General features: G+C 39.7%; 2 protein-coding genes across 2 annotated transcripts; both read left to right on the forward strand.

Moving 5' to 3' along the window:
- Positions 1-1,186: 1,186 nt before the first annotated feature.
- On the forward strand, positions 1,187-3,793 carry LOC128436309 (homeodomain-interacting protein kinase 3-like). The gene is made up of 6 exons (XM_053418103.1): positions 1,187-1,573; positions 1,726-1,907; positions 2,074-2,197; positions 2,771-2,952; positions 3,067-3,234; positions 3,463-3,793. Exons 1-6 carry the CDS (start codon positions 1,187-1,189, stop codon positions 3,791-3,793), a joined length of 1,374 nt encoding a protein of 457 aa, XP_053274078.1.
- Positions 3,794-9,962: 6,169 nt separating this feature from the next.
- On the forward strand, positions 9,963-12,569 carry LOC128436317 (homeodomain-interacting protein kinase 3-like). Its single transcript, XM_053418111.1, has 6 exons — positions 9,963-10,349; positions 10,502-10,683; positions 10,850-10,973; positions 11,547-11,728; positions 11,843-12,010; positions 12,239-12,569. The coding sequence occupies exons 1-6, from the start codon at positions 9,963-9,965 to the stop codon at positions 12,567-12,569; spliced, it is 1,374 nt and encodes a 457-aa protein (XP_053274086.1).
- Positions 12,570-14,951: the final 2,382 nt, after the last annotated feature.

Genomic DNA, 14,951 nt, shown 5'->3' on the forward strand with positions numbered 1-14,951 from the left:
GAACACACAATCAACGCCTTCTCTTAAATGTTCAATAGAATAAATACACCAGTAATGTTAACGGGCTCCTTTCAAATTTAGTATTTGTATTTACAAAGATTTTTTTGTAAAGATTATTTATTTTACCCTAGTTTTAACAACTAATTTATTTAAAAAAATGTTGGCAGTGCACAATATGTGTTGTAATAATTCAGTGTTTAAAATGGTTATAAAATACAAATTGTTGTTGTCATGCACACAATTTTATTATGGGCAGATAATATTTGGGGCTTTTTAATGTCTATTTTATTGTATTTTCATAAATGGGTTCAAAAAGTTGAATTGTTGCACTTAAAGTTTTAAAACTTGAGAACAGGATCATGGAAGTTTGAAAAGCCAAATATTTAACAAAATGTCAAATGGTTTTGCATGATGTCCTTTTTTATGTATGTTAGTGAATATGTGGTAATTTAATTAAAATGAATGCTTACACTAGCAATGATAACAACACTAATTAAAACAAAAAGATTGACATTAGTATAGCAGACAACCTACATGTGTTCATTCAACAAAACTGAATTGTGCTGAACTAAAGTGTTTGACCAATGTAAACTAAACTTAAATTAATTAGACTAGAGTAAGTAGCTACAAACATTTTAATTCAATTAAAAGCACATTAGTTGAATGAACATATTCAAATGACATTCCACCCACACATCTATGTGGTTTTCAAGTAACACAATCAAGATATACTGATATAACTTGAATTGTTTAGATGGAATATAAGTGGCAAGATAAAATTACGTTCAACAAATTAATTATTTTTTTGAGCTTGTGTAAATCATGATGGTTGACAAAGATTAAAATAAAAGAAACATGATGAAAAGAAAAGAAAGAAAATTCACATAAAATAAAGGAAATCACTACAAAGGTATGGAGTTTATACAATGTGACAGATTTGATTAGACATAAAAGGAGTCTCATGATCTGTCTTTAAAATGTCTATGATGTATCCATTACTTGTAGCACTTATAGAGTTTCAAGATTACAAGTACTGAGCTTGATGGTGTGTTAACTATTATGCTACTTACCTGGCTGATAGGAACTGGATCAGGATTTGTGAGAGAATACTTGGCTCCATCTAACTTCCTTCTTTTCTATTCTCCTGACAAGTGAGAAACATCAACAAAATAACTACTCTGTCACCATGTCTCAGAACAGTGAGTTTCATATCAGTGAAGGAGACCTGATCCCCTCCCCCACTACATATTACCTTGCACAGAAGTACCTTGGAAATGGCTCCTATGGTATGGTCATTCAATGCAGGAATGTGACCACCGGTGAAACGGTGGCTTTAAAAATCATCCAAAGCCTTGAAAACATTGACTGTGCACAAGAAGAGGAGGTCATCCTTCAAAACATGAAGAAGCTCCATTCAGACAGGTTCAACATCGTCAACTTGCACGAGTCATTCTTCTACAAGGAACATTACTGTCTTGTGTTTGAGCTCCTGGATATGGATCTGCAGAAATTCAGACAGATCAGCCCGGGTCAACACCTTCAGCTGAAGCAGATCCGCCCCATTCTGCAGCAGGTTTGTTTTTTAAACTCAAGCTCTTACACTTACTGCTTTGCTTACTGCGTGAAGGGTAAACTTGGTCTCTAAAAAGTCACTGTTACAGTCTTTGTTGATAAAATGAACTCTGAAGCTCATGATTATTATTATTATGCTTTTCATGATTTCAGCTAGCTACAGCCTTGGACTTTATGAACAGCGCAGGGATCATTCATGCAGATTTGAAGCCAGATAACATCATGCTGGTGGATCATGTCAGGCAGCCACTCAAAGTTAAGGTCATTGACTTTGGCATATCCTGCGATGATCCTGAGGAAATGATCGGTGAAACCCTCCAGACCTTGTGGTACAGGTAAGTAACTGACAGCACATCTGTATACCTGGGACAGCTGTGTTTACTGTAAATAATTGGACAAGTCCTCACTGCTGGCATGTCAGGTTTATATCTCAGAAACTGACTAACAAGGAGTTTAGCAAATTTGAAACCTCAGTTATATGTTTGTGTTTCTTATCCTAAGGTCTCCTGAGATTCTGTGTGAAGATCGTTTCAGCGGGAACATCGACGTATGGTCTCTCGGCTGCATTGCTGCTGAGCTCTCAATGGGCACACCGCTGTTCCCTGCCAAGGATGAGAAGGATTTGGTCAGTATCTGCACTTAAAACACAACAAACACATACAGTTCTGCCGTGATGTTTGTGTAATTTCAAATCCATTCACTGATTTTTACTATTCTACTAATGAGACAAACCAGAGGCCCTTCATCCATTTGTCTCAGTAATAGAAGTGAACCTGATGTACATGATCAACAATGTAAACTTGAAGTTAAATAACTCTGACAATCTTGTGTTTCTTCAACAGATGGGGCAAATTGCATTTGCAATTAAAGATCCACAGCATGAAGGACACCTCCTCCCACATGCGTTCTGGCCAAGATATTGGATGGAAGGCAGATTTATGGTATCAAACTAGTTTACAACCCTTTAGCTGGCTCCACTAGCTCACTAATTAAGGTGTCTTTCCTTCAGTCTGTGTTTCTTTCCCCTGTGCCATCCACTGCCTTTTGAGCAATCTATCTCAATCAAACAATTCATTTCAGTCAATAGGTTAAACTCTAGTTTGAGATCACTAGCCTGGATGAATTTATACCAGCACAACGTCTTCATAATCCAAACACGAGGACATCTAACATGTTGGTTTTCCTCATCTTGTTGAAGGGGAATCATCCTGTCTGGACAGAAGACGACCAAGCGGAATATTGTGACCTGCAGGGCTTTATGGACCTAATGAAACAGATGCTGATGATGAGTCAGTATGATAGAATTACCCCCAACAGAATTCTCCAGCATCCGTTCATCACGATGAGCCACCTTCAAGGTTCATTCAAAAACAGCCTCTAGTAAGTCTGTGCTTAGATGGTCTGTGTACTTCTGTGCTGTTGGACATGGCTGCAAAATATAGGATATATAAGGTGATTAAGGTGTTTGGCTCAGCAGTTTCATTTGTCTTCCAGTCTGAAGTCATGTGAGGATCTGATGGACATCTGCCAGGATCAGAGCTCTGAGGATGAAGGACCTGGAGAGCAGGTGATCCTGCAAATGTCCCTGAACAGGGAATCCTCCAGCAGCACTGCCAGCCCAGCCAAGGAGGCCAGCAAAGTGAATGTGAAGTCTGGCAACAGGTGAGTGTTTGAAATATCTTTCTGTTGGATCATTTTATATTGTAGAAGAATAGTTCAACATTTTGGTAAATATTCTGTATTTTTGCTCAGAGTTCAATGGGAAGAATGATACAACTCTCATTAACTATGGATCTGGAGCCAAGTGCATTTTAGAATGTGAATTTTTAGAAATGTCCAATAACTGACTTAAGATCAAGAGTTAAAATTATTTTCTTATCCACATCTCAGACCAGAAGTCTCCAAGGTCAGAAGGTGTGAACAACTGGCAGCCGCTCGAAAAGGCACGAGTGGGAAAACAGGCCCAAACCAGTCCAAGAGGATGAGAGAGAGGCATGATCCCTCATCCATTTTCAACCCCTCAAGAAAGAAGAGACACATGGGCCCTGCTGGAATGAGAGACTCCAAAGCCAAAGTCAGAAGGAGTGAACGACTGGCAGCCATTCGAAAAGTCGCAAGTGGGCAAACAGGCCCAATCCGGCTCAAGAGGATGAGAGAGGAAGATGATAGTGTTGGTCAAAACCGGTTCGTGGCGAGAAGGAGGATCGAACTTGCCCTTTAAAAATCGACTAAAGACTAGAATGAGGAGACCGAACTGGACTTTCAAGATCTTAATTTGTGTTTTGTTTGCTCTTTTTTAATTGATTTGTTCTTTTTGAAATGTTCCCTTGTTGTGACGACCCTCTCATGCTACCTGCCTGTGTGTCTTGCTCTGTGCTGGTGAGTGGAGCTTCAGCCACTTACAGTTGCAATCAGAAATATTCAACCCCCTCACCGCAATAGACATTATAGTGATGTGGATGACAGATAATGACAATAAATGACAAAAAAAACTCATCAAACAACAAAAGATGTTTATTGATGCGTATTTTAGTTATTTTGACAACAGAAGTTGGGTTAACTTTGAAGTTCAAATAAAAAATGTAACTCTTTCAACACATGTGCTTGTTCAGTATCATTCAACCCCCCAGCTTCAGTACTTTGTGGCGTATCCTCTAGCTTTTATAACTTCAAAAAAATGTTTTCGGTGAGTGCGGACAACCTTCTTACACCTCTCGATTGGAATCTTTGCCCATTTTTCAAGTGCAAAAGCCTCTAGATCAGTGATGTTTGGTGGCTTCCATGCTGCAACTGCCTTCTTTAAATCCCACCAAAGATTTTCAATCAAATTTCAATCTGGTGACTGTGAATGCCACTCCAGGACGTTCCAGGATCTTTTTCTCAACCAAGCTTTGGTGGACTTGGAGGTTTTGCTTTGGATCATTATCTTGCTGGAAAGTCCAATGATCACCAAGGTTTAATTTGTCAACAGAAGGCATCACATTCCTCTTTCAAATGGCCTGGTATTTCTGTGAATCCATGATGCCAGGTACACGATCAAGATTGCCAGTTCCTGCCGCAGAAAAACAGCCAAACATCATCAATGACCCACCATCAGGCTTGACCTTGGGGATGGTATTCTAATGGTCATAAGCCTGGCCCTTCGCATGCCGGACATAACGCTGGTCTATATGTCCAAATAGTTCCAGATTGGTTTCAAAGCCCATAGAACCGTCACCCAAAACTCAGTCGTCTTATCCAAATTCCTCCTGGCATATTCTAGTCGACTTTTGATGTTCATGTGGTCAAGAGCTGAGTGCGTCTTGGAGTCCGGCCATGAAGTCCTTGTTTATTCAGTGCACGGTTATAGTTGCCACTGAAGCACTTGTACCAGCCGTCATCAGGTCGTCCTTTAGGTGTCTTGCAGTTTCACGAGGGTTTCTCTTAGTTGTTCTGACTAAGTTGCTGAGGGCCATTGATGAAATATTGGGCTTTCTTCCACGGCCAGGCAGGTTTGAAGCTGCTCTATACGTTTTAAACTTCCTTATACTGCTCCCAATGATGTGTATTGGAATATCCATTTTTGGGAAAGTTTCTTTTAATCAAGGCCCTTCAGGTTTAATGAAATGATCTTCTCTCTCAGCTTTTGTGGAAGCTCCTTTGTCTTTCCCATGGTTGCAACTCACCTTGAATACCTTCAAGGGTGGGGTTTATATATGCATCACAGCTGACGCAAATGAAGGATCCTTATAGAGTTGCCAAAGGCTTAATTATGTTTCAACTCCACTTTAGGCCATTAAAACTGTCAGACAGCTTTAAAAACAACAATATTATACAAGGGTTGAATAATTGTGACATGGCTATCCTAACAAAATATACTGTTACACACAAATACTACATCATGCATTTTCTGTGTTGATTTTTTGTATCACTCAACTCATAAAGAAGTCATCCGAAGCAGAATCTTGTTCTTTGAAGAAACTGTAATTGATAAATCCTTAAAATCTTTGAAGGGTTGAATATTTCTGATTGCAACTGTAGGTCCATAAATATTTGGACATTGACACAATTTTCATCGTTTTGGCTCTAAACACCACTTGTGTGCTTTAAGTGAAGACTTGCAGTTTTAATTTTAGGGTATGTACATCCAAATCAGGTGAACAGTGTCGGAATTACAACACATTTTATATGTGGCACCCCCCTTTTTAAGGGACCAAAAGTAATTGGGCAATTGGCTGCCCAGCTGTTCCATGGCCAGGTGTGTGTTATACCAAATATTTCATATTTTACTGAAATATATATTACTTCACAGAACATAGACAATGAGGCCAACACTTCCATGGGGCAAACTGTGATGGGAGTGTACGTCATACAGAAGGTGGGTGCGGAGTCTGAAGATGAGCCAGAGGACATTGGTGTCCTGATTGAGGGTGAGGAGGTCCTCAGTGGTTTGCAGTGGGGTACAAAGTACTTGAAAGCCATACTTGAGTAAAAGTACATATATCTTACCTGAAAGTGACTTCGGTAAAAGTAAAAGTCACCAGTCAGAAAATGACTTGAGTAAAAGTCTTAAAGTAGCTCATATTAAATGTACTTCAGTATCAAAAGTATCTGGTGTTGAAATGTACTTAAGTATCAAAAGTAAAAGTACAAAACTACAACAGGCTGCAGAGGCAGGCAGAGGTGTGTTCAGCTTAACAGACAACTTGCAGACAGCAGGGAACGTCTTCAGTACATCCATCTGATCTGCTGTAAGGGCCAGGTATCCATCTAGTTGCTTGGAGCTGTCTTGAGTAACGTGAGAGCTCTTCAGCGAAGAGAAGAAGTCTCCCTCATCAGATGAGCTGGATCTGGTGGCTTCTCCTGACAAGGAAGGATCAGCGATCTGCTCCTTGATGTAGTCCATTCCTGAAATACAGGGAGGGTCAAAATAGAATTAGTACAGCTGAAATACCATTAACCCTGATTTCATGTACATTCACATATTACTTTCGTTTACAAATTTCAACATTGATCATCTTCATTTGTCTTACCCATTCTGATTGTAGCAATATCTTTTGTCCATGCAGTTCTAAATTTAGGGAGGAGAATAGCAGCGGCAACCATTTCAGGGTCTGTTGACACAGCAGAAATGTTGACACTAAACTAGTAGGGTAGGGTAAACAGTTATTACCAATGATATCGGCCGATGAATATATTACATTGTATATAAATAGAATTGCATCTTTCCTAAGTTAGTGAGGTAGGATATGCAACTATATGTTGCAGCCAGAGAATATAAATGGGAGAATATATTACCAACTGCACTCAGACAATGGACATACAGAATATACATAGATTCAGCAGAAAGAAAATACTCTACAAATAGCTGTAAATGTGGTGAACTATAACAATTATGAGTTACATGCAATCCAAACAACAATTTGTGTATGCACGCCTACACTTGGACCATACCTGGATGCGTGTCTACTTTGTAGACACGCATTTTAAGCATGTTAAGTAAAATGCTCAACTGTATCTGTTCTGTTGGCAAACTATATTTTACCAGCGAGACTTTTGCACTTATTCCTGGCACAATACATAACATGACTCTGGCTGCCATTACTTAATTCACTTACCTGAAAGTGTTTTTTGAGGTTCAACGGAGAGTTTTGAAACGCCATTATTTCCGTCTCCCTCGGTAGACACAAGAGGCACTTCATTCGATAGGATGTATCTTGCATCCCCACGAAGGCAAACATGGTCGCGAGATAAGGCCACGGGTGTGGTGGATTTGGTTCTTCGGCCGTGTCTTCGGCACCAGCGATAGATGAGGTGGATGAGGTAGCCATGGTGGTTTACTCCGGTGTAGTCGGGTTGACGGCTAACGGCTTATCTCCCGTGCCGGCCTCAGGTTATCCTCGCGAGACACCGTCGGTTCTCGCGCAAACACGGACAGTCCGGATAATCCAATCGCGATGAGAGACAATTATAATTATATTCAGATTTTAATTTGTAACGAGTAACGAGGTGTTCAATGAAAATGTAACGGAGTAAAAGTATATATTTTTTCTTTTAAATGTAGTGGAGTAAAAGTAGAAGTCCTGATGAATATAAATACTCAAGGAAAGTGTAGATCCTCAAAAAAACTAGTTAAGTACTGTAACGAAGTACTTCTACTCCGTTACTTTACACCACTGGTGGCTTGGGTAACATTGTGATTGCCTGTGCTCTGCTCTTTGGACTGATATACTGTCTGAACCTGAGCTACCCACCAGAGCTCAAATGCACTTTTGAAGTCCTGCAGAAGATTCTCCTAAACCTGGATGGGCAGAGGCTGTCGTCCAAGGCACGGTTCCTGAAGAACAAGCTTCTGCAGTGAATGAGCTTGAAGAAGACTGAAAGAAGCTGTTACGTCCAGTCCTGATTACTAAGGTTAAGTTGGTATATTTATCGTTTATTCTTCTGTTCTGTGTTGTTATTGTTTACTCACCTCTCCTCTCATTTCAGACTCCTCACTCCCTCCCTTGTGTGTGCTCCACCTGGTTGATTATCTGCTCCTCACCGATTGTTTGCACCTGCTCCTCATCACCTGGTGTATTTAGTCTGTGTGTTCCTGTGTCGCTTTGGAAGTTCGTCTTTGTTCCCCCATGTCTCAAGGGTTCCAGCGAATACCATGATTTGTAAGCTTCCAGTGATTCTTGTCTATCCGTGTACCGAACCTGGACTGGATCTTCACCGAACCCTGCTACAGCCTGACACTCATGGGAATCGTATGCTTGTTATTGGACTGCCTTACCTGTGTACCGAACCTGGACTGGATCTCCTTCGACTTCTGCTACTGTCCGACCCTTATTGGATTTGTGTTGTTACTGGACTGCCACTCCGTGTACCATAATCTTCCAGTAAAAGTGATTCCATATCATCTCTGTCTTCGAGTCGAGCATTTGAATCCAACACATACCAGTACATTACAGAAGCCTGGTATTTTTCTATATATCTAAATATGATTTCTTTCTTTGATTTTTGTTTTGAAATTTCAAAATTTGAAGTCAATTTTTTTTAAAGAGACTATTTAATTTAGTTTGTGCAATGGACTGAGGCTGTTGTGGAAGATTGTTGTCTCGGGTTGAAAAGTCTCCTAACTTTGTGTGTGGGTGGAGCAGACACAGAGCATTGTTTTTTAACTACACTGATTTTACTACATGGACAATTGTGGCTTTTCTGAGCAGTTTTACTCGCTGACGAACACACAATCAACGCCTTCTCTTAAATGTTCAATAGAATAAATACACCAGTAATGTTAACGGGCTCCTTTCAAATTTAGTATTTGTATTTACAAAGATTTTTTTGTAAAGATTATTTATTTTACCCTAGTTTTAACAACTAATTTATTTAAAAAAATGTTGGCAGTGCACAATATGTGTTGTAATAATTCAGTGTTTAAAATGGTTATAAAATACAAATTGTTGTTGTCATGCACACAATTTTATTATGGGCAGATAATATTTGGGGCTTTTTAATGTCTATTTTATTGTATTTTCATAAATGGGTTCAAAAAGTTGAATTGTTGCACTTAAAGTTTTAAAACTTGAGAACAGGATCATGGAAGTTTGAAAAGCCAAATATTTAACAAAATGTCAAATGGTTTTGCATGATGTCCTTTTTTATGTATGTTAGTGAATATGTGGTAATTTAATTAAAATGAATGCTTACACTAGCAATGATAACAACACTAATTAAAACAAAAAGATTGACATTAGTATAGCAGACAACCTACATGTGTTCATTCAACAAAACTGAATTGTGCTGAACTAAAGTGTTTGACCAATGTAAACTAAACTTAAATTAATTAGACTAGAGTAAGTAGCTACAAACATTTTAATTCAATTAAAAGCACATTAGTTGAATGAACATATTCAAATGACATTCCACCCACACATCTATGTGGTTTTCAAGTAACACAATCAAGATATACTGATATAACTTGAATTGTTTAGATGGAATATAAGTGGCAAGATAAAATTACGTTCAACAAATTAATTATTTTTTTGAGCTTGTGTAAATCATGATGGTTGACAAAGATTAAAATAAAAGAAACATGATGAAAAGAAAAGAAAGAAAATTCACATAAAATAAAGGAAATCACTACAAAGGTATGGAGTTTATACAATGTGACAGATTTGATTAGACATAAAAGGAGTCTCATGATCTGTCTTTAAAATGTCTATGATGTATCCATTACTTGTAGCACTTATAGAGTTTCAAGATTACAAGTACTGAGCTTGATGGTGTGTTAACTATTATGCTACTTACCTGGCTGATAGGAACTGGATCAGGATTTGTGAGAGAATACTTGGCTCCATCTAACTTCCTTCTTTTCTATTCTCCTGACAAGTGAGAAACATCAACAAAATAACTACTCTGTCACCATGTCTCAGAACAGTGAGTTTCATATCAGTGAAGGAGACCTGATCCCCTCCCCCACTACATATTACCTTGCACAGAAATACCTTGGAAATGGCTCCTATGGTATGGTCATTCAATGCAGGAATGTGACCACCGGTGAAACGGTGGCTTTAAAAATCATCCAAAGCCTTGAAAACATTGACTGTGCACAAGAAGAGGAGGTCATCCTTCAAAACATGAAGAAGCTCCATTCAGACAGGTTCAACATCGTCAACTTGCACGAGTCATTCTTCTACAAGGAACATTACTGTCTTGTGTTTGAGCTCCTGGATATGGATCTGCAGAAATTCAGACAGATCAGCCCGGGTCAACACCTTCAGCTGAAGCAGATCCGCCCCATTCTGCAGCAGGTTTGTTTTTTAAACTCAAGCTTTTACACTTACTGCTTTGCTTACTGCGTGAAGGGTAAACTTGGTCTCTAAAAAGTCACTGTTACAGTCTTTGTTGATAAAATGAACTCTGAAGCTCATGATTATTATTATTATGCTTTTCATGATTTCAGCTAGCTACAGCCTTGGACTTTATGAACAGCGCAGGGATCATTCATGCAGATTTGAAGCCAGATAACATCATGCTGGTGGATCATGTCAGGCAGCCACTCAAAGTTAAGGTCATTGACTTTGGCATATCCTGCGATGATCCTGAGGAAATGATCGGTGAAACCCTCCAGACCTTGTGGTACAGGTAAGTAACTGACAGCACATCTGTATACCTGGGACAGCTGTGTTTACTGTAAATAATTGGACAAGTCCTCACTGCTGGCATGTCAGGTTTATATCTCAGAAACTGACTAACAAGGAGTTTAGCAAATTTGAAACCTCAGTAATATGTTTGTGTTTCTTATCCTAAGGTCTCCTGAGATTCTGTGTGAAGATCGTTTCAGCGGGAACATCGACGTATGGTCTCTCGGCTGCATTGCTGCTGAGCTCTCAATGGGCACACCGCTGTTCCCTGCCAAGGATGAGAAGGATTTGGTCAGTATCTGCACTTAAAACACAACAAACACATACAGTTCTGCCGTGATGTTTGTGTAATTTCAAATCCATTCACTGATTTTTACTATTCTACTAATGAGACAAACCAGAGGCCCTTCATCCATTTGTCTCAGTAATAGAAGTGAACCTGATGTACATGATCAACAATGTAAACTTGAAGTTAAATAACTCTGACAATCTTGTGTTTCTTCAACAGATGGGGCAAATTGCATTTGCAATTAAAGATCCACAGCATGAAGGACACCTCCTCCCACATGCGTTCTGGCCAAGATATTGGATGGAAGGCAGATTTATGGTATCAAACTAGTTTACAACCCTTTAGCTGGCTCCACTAGCTCACTAATTAAGGTGTCTTTCCTTCAGTCTGTGTTTCTTTCCCCTGTGCCATCCACTGCCTTTTGAGCAATCTATCTCAATCAAACAATTCATTTCAGTCAATAGGTTAAACTCTAGTTTGAGATCACTAGCCTGGATGAATTTATACCAGCACAACGTCTTCATAATCCAAACACGAGGACATCTAACATGTTGGTTTTCCTCATCTTGTTGAAGGGGAATCATCCTGTCTGGACAGAAGACGACCAAGCGGAATATTGTGACCTGCAGGGCTTTATGGACCTAATGAAACAGATGCTGATGATGAGTCAGTATGATAGAATTACCCCCAACAGAATTCTCCAGCATCCGTTCATCACGATGAGCCACCTTCAAGGTTCATTCAAAAACAGCCTCTAGTAAGTCTGTGCTTAGATGGTCTGTGTACTTCTGTGCTGTTGGACATGGCTGCAAAATATAGGATATATAAGGTGATTAAGGTGTTTGGCTCAGCAGTTTCATTTGTCTTCCAGTCTGAAGTCATGTGAGGATCTGATGGACATCTGCCAGGATCAGAGCTCTGAGGATGAAGGACCTGGAGAGCAGGTGATCCTGCAAATGTCCCTGAACAGGGAATCCTCCAGCAGCACTGCCAGCCCAGCCAAGGAGGCCAGCAAAGTGAATGTGAAGTCTGGCAACAGGTGAGTGTTTGAAATATCTTTCTGTTGGATCATTTTATATTGTAGAAGAATAGTTCAACATTTTGGTAAATATTCTGTATTTTTGCTCAGAGTTCAATGGGAAGAATGATACAACTCTCATTAACTATGGATCTGGAGCCAAGTGCATTTTAGAATGTGAATTTTTAGAAATGTCCAATAACTGACTTAAGATCAAGAGTTAAAATTATTTTCTTATCCACATCTCAGACCAGAAGTCTCCAAGGTCAGAAGGTGTGAACAACTGGCAGCCGCTCGAAAAGGCACGAGTGGGAAAACAGGCCCAAACCAGTCCAAGAGGATGAGAGAGAGGCATGATCCCTCATCCATTTTCAACCCCTCAAGAAAGAAGAGACACATGGGCCCTGCTGGAATGAGAGACTCCAAAGCCAAAGTCAGAAGGAGTGAACGACTGGCAGCCATTCGAAAAGTCGCAAGTGGGCAAACAGGCCCAATCCGGCTCAAGAGGATGAGAGAGGAAGATGATAGTGTTGGTCAAAACCGGTTCGTGGCGAGAAGGAGGATCGAACTTGCCCTTTAAAAATCGACTAAAGACTAGAATGAGGAGACCGAACTGGACTTTCAAGATCTTAATTTGTGTTTTGTTTGCTCTTTTTTAATTGATTTGTTCTTTTTGAAATGTTCCCTTGTTGTGACGACCCTCTCATGCTACCTGCCTGTGTGTCTTGCTCTGTGCTGGTGAGTGGAGCTTCAGCCACTTACAGTTGCAATCAGAAATATTCAACCCCCTCACCGCAATAGACATTATAGTGATGTGGATGACAGATAATGACAATAAATGACAAAAAAAACTCATCAAACAACAAAAGATGTTTATTGATGCGTATTTTAGTTATTTTGACAACAGAAGTTGGGTTAACTTTGAAGTTCAAATAAAAAATGTAACTCTTTCAACACATGTGCTTGTTCAGTATCATTCAACCCCCCAGCTTCAGTACTTTGTGGCGTATCCTCTAGCTTTTATAACTTCAAAAAAATGTTTTCGGTGAGTGCGGACAACCTTCTTACACCTCTCGATTGGAATCTTTGCCCATTTTTCAAGTGCAAAAGCCTCTAGATCAGTGATGTTTGATGGCTTCCATGCTGCAACTGCCTTCTTTAAATCCCACCAAAGATTTTCAATCAAATTTCAATCTGGTGACTGTGAATGCCACTCCAGGACGTTCCAGGATCTTTTTCTCAACCAAGCTTTGGTGGACTTGGAGGTTTTGCTTTGGATCATTATCTTGCTGGAAAGTCCAATGATCACCAAGGTTTAATTTGTCAACAGAAGGCATCACATTCCTCTTTCAAATGGCCTGGTATTTCTGTGAATCCATGATGCCAGGTACACGATCAAGATTGCCAGTTCCTGCCGCAGAAAAACAGCCAAACATCATCAATGACCCACCATCAGGCTTGACCTTGGGGATGGTATTCTAATGGTCATAAGCCTGGCCCTTCGCATGCCGGACATAACGCTGGTCTATATGTCCAAATAGTTCCAGATTGGTTTCAAAGCCCATAGAACCGTCACCCAAAACTCAGTCGTCTTATCCAAATTCCTCCTGGCATATTCTAGTCGACTTTTGATGTTCATGTGGTCAAGAGCTGAGTGCGTCTTGGAGTCCGGCCATGAAGTCCTTGTTTATTCAGTGCACGGTTATAGTTGCCACTGAAGCACTTGTACCAGCCGTCATCAGGTCGTCCTTTAGGTGTCTTGCAGTTTCACGAGGGTTTCTCTTAGTTGTTCTGACTAAGTTGCTGAGGGCCATTGATGAAATATTGGGCTTTCTTCCACGGCCAGGCAGGTTTGAAGCTGCTCTATACGTTTTAAACTTCCTTATACTGCTCCCAATGATGTGTATTGGAATATCCATTTTTGGGAAAGTTTCTTTTAATCAAGGCCCTTCAGGTTTAATGAAATGATCTTCTCTCTCAGCTTTTGTGGAAGCTCCTTTGTCTTTCCCATGGTTGCAACTCACCTTGAATACCTTCAAGGGTGGGGTTTATATATGCATCACAGCTGACGCAAATGAAGGATCCTTATAGAGTTGCCAAAGGCTTAATTATGTTTCAACTCCACTTTAGGCCATTAAAACTGTCAGACAGCTTTAAAAACAACAATATTATACAAGGGTTGAATAATTGTGACATGGCTATCCTAACAAAATATACTGTTACACACAAATACTACATCATGCATTTTCTGTGTTGATTTTTTGTATCACTCAACTCATAAAGAAGTCATCCGAAGCAGAATCTTGTTCTTTGAAGAAACTGTAATTGATAAATCCTTAAAATCTTTGAAGGGTTGAATATTTCTGATTGCAACTGTAGGTCCATAAATATTTGGACATTGACACAATTTTCATCGTTTTGGCTCTAAACACCACTTGTGTGCTTTAAGTGAAGACTTGCAGTTTTAATTTTAGGGTATGTACATCCAAATCAGGTGAACAGTGTCGGAATTACAACACATTTTATATGTGGCACCCCCCTTTTTAAGGGACCAAAAGTAATTGGGCAATTGGCTGCCCAGCTGTTCCATGGCCAGGTGTGTGTTATACCAAATATTTCATATTTTACTGAAATATATATTACTTCACAGAACATAGACAATGAGGCCAACACTTCCATGGGGCAAACTGTGATGGGAGTGTACGTCATACAGAAGGTGGGTGCGGAGTCTGAAGATGAGCCAGAGGACATTGGTGTCCTGATTGAGGGTGAGGAGGTCCTCAGTGGTTTGCAGTGGTGTACAAAGTACTTGAAAGCCATACTTGAGTAAAAGTACATATATCTTACCTGAAAGTGACTTCGGTAAAAGTAAAAGTCACCAGTCAGAAAATGACTTGAGTAAAAGTCTTAAAGTAGCTCATATTAAATGTACTTCAGTATCAAAAGTATCTGGTGTTGAAAT

The sequence above is a fragment of the Pleuronectes platessa genome, chromosome 3 (genome assembly GCF_947347685.1).
Source record: "Pleuronectes platessa chromosome 3, fPlePla1.1, whole genome shotgun sequence".
Classification (NCBI taxonomy): domain Eukaryota; kingdom Metazoa; phylum Chordata; class Actinopteri; order Pleuronectiformes; family Pleuronectidae; genus Pleuronectes; species Pleuronectes platessa.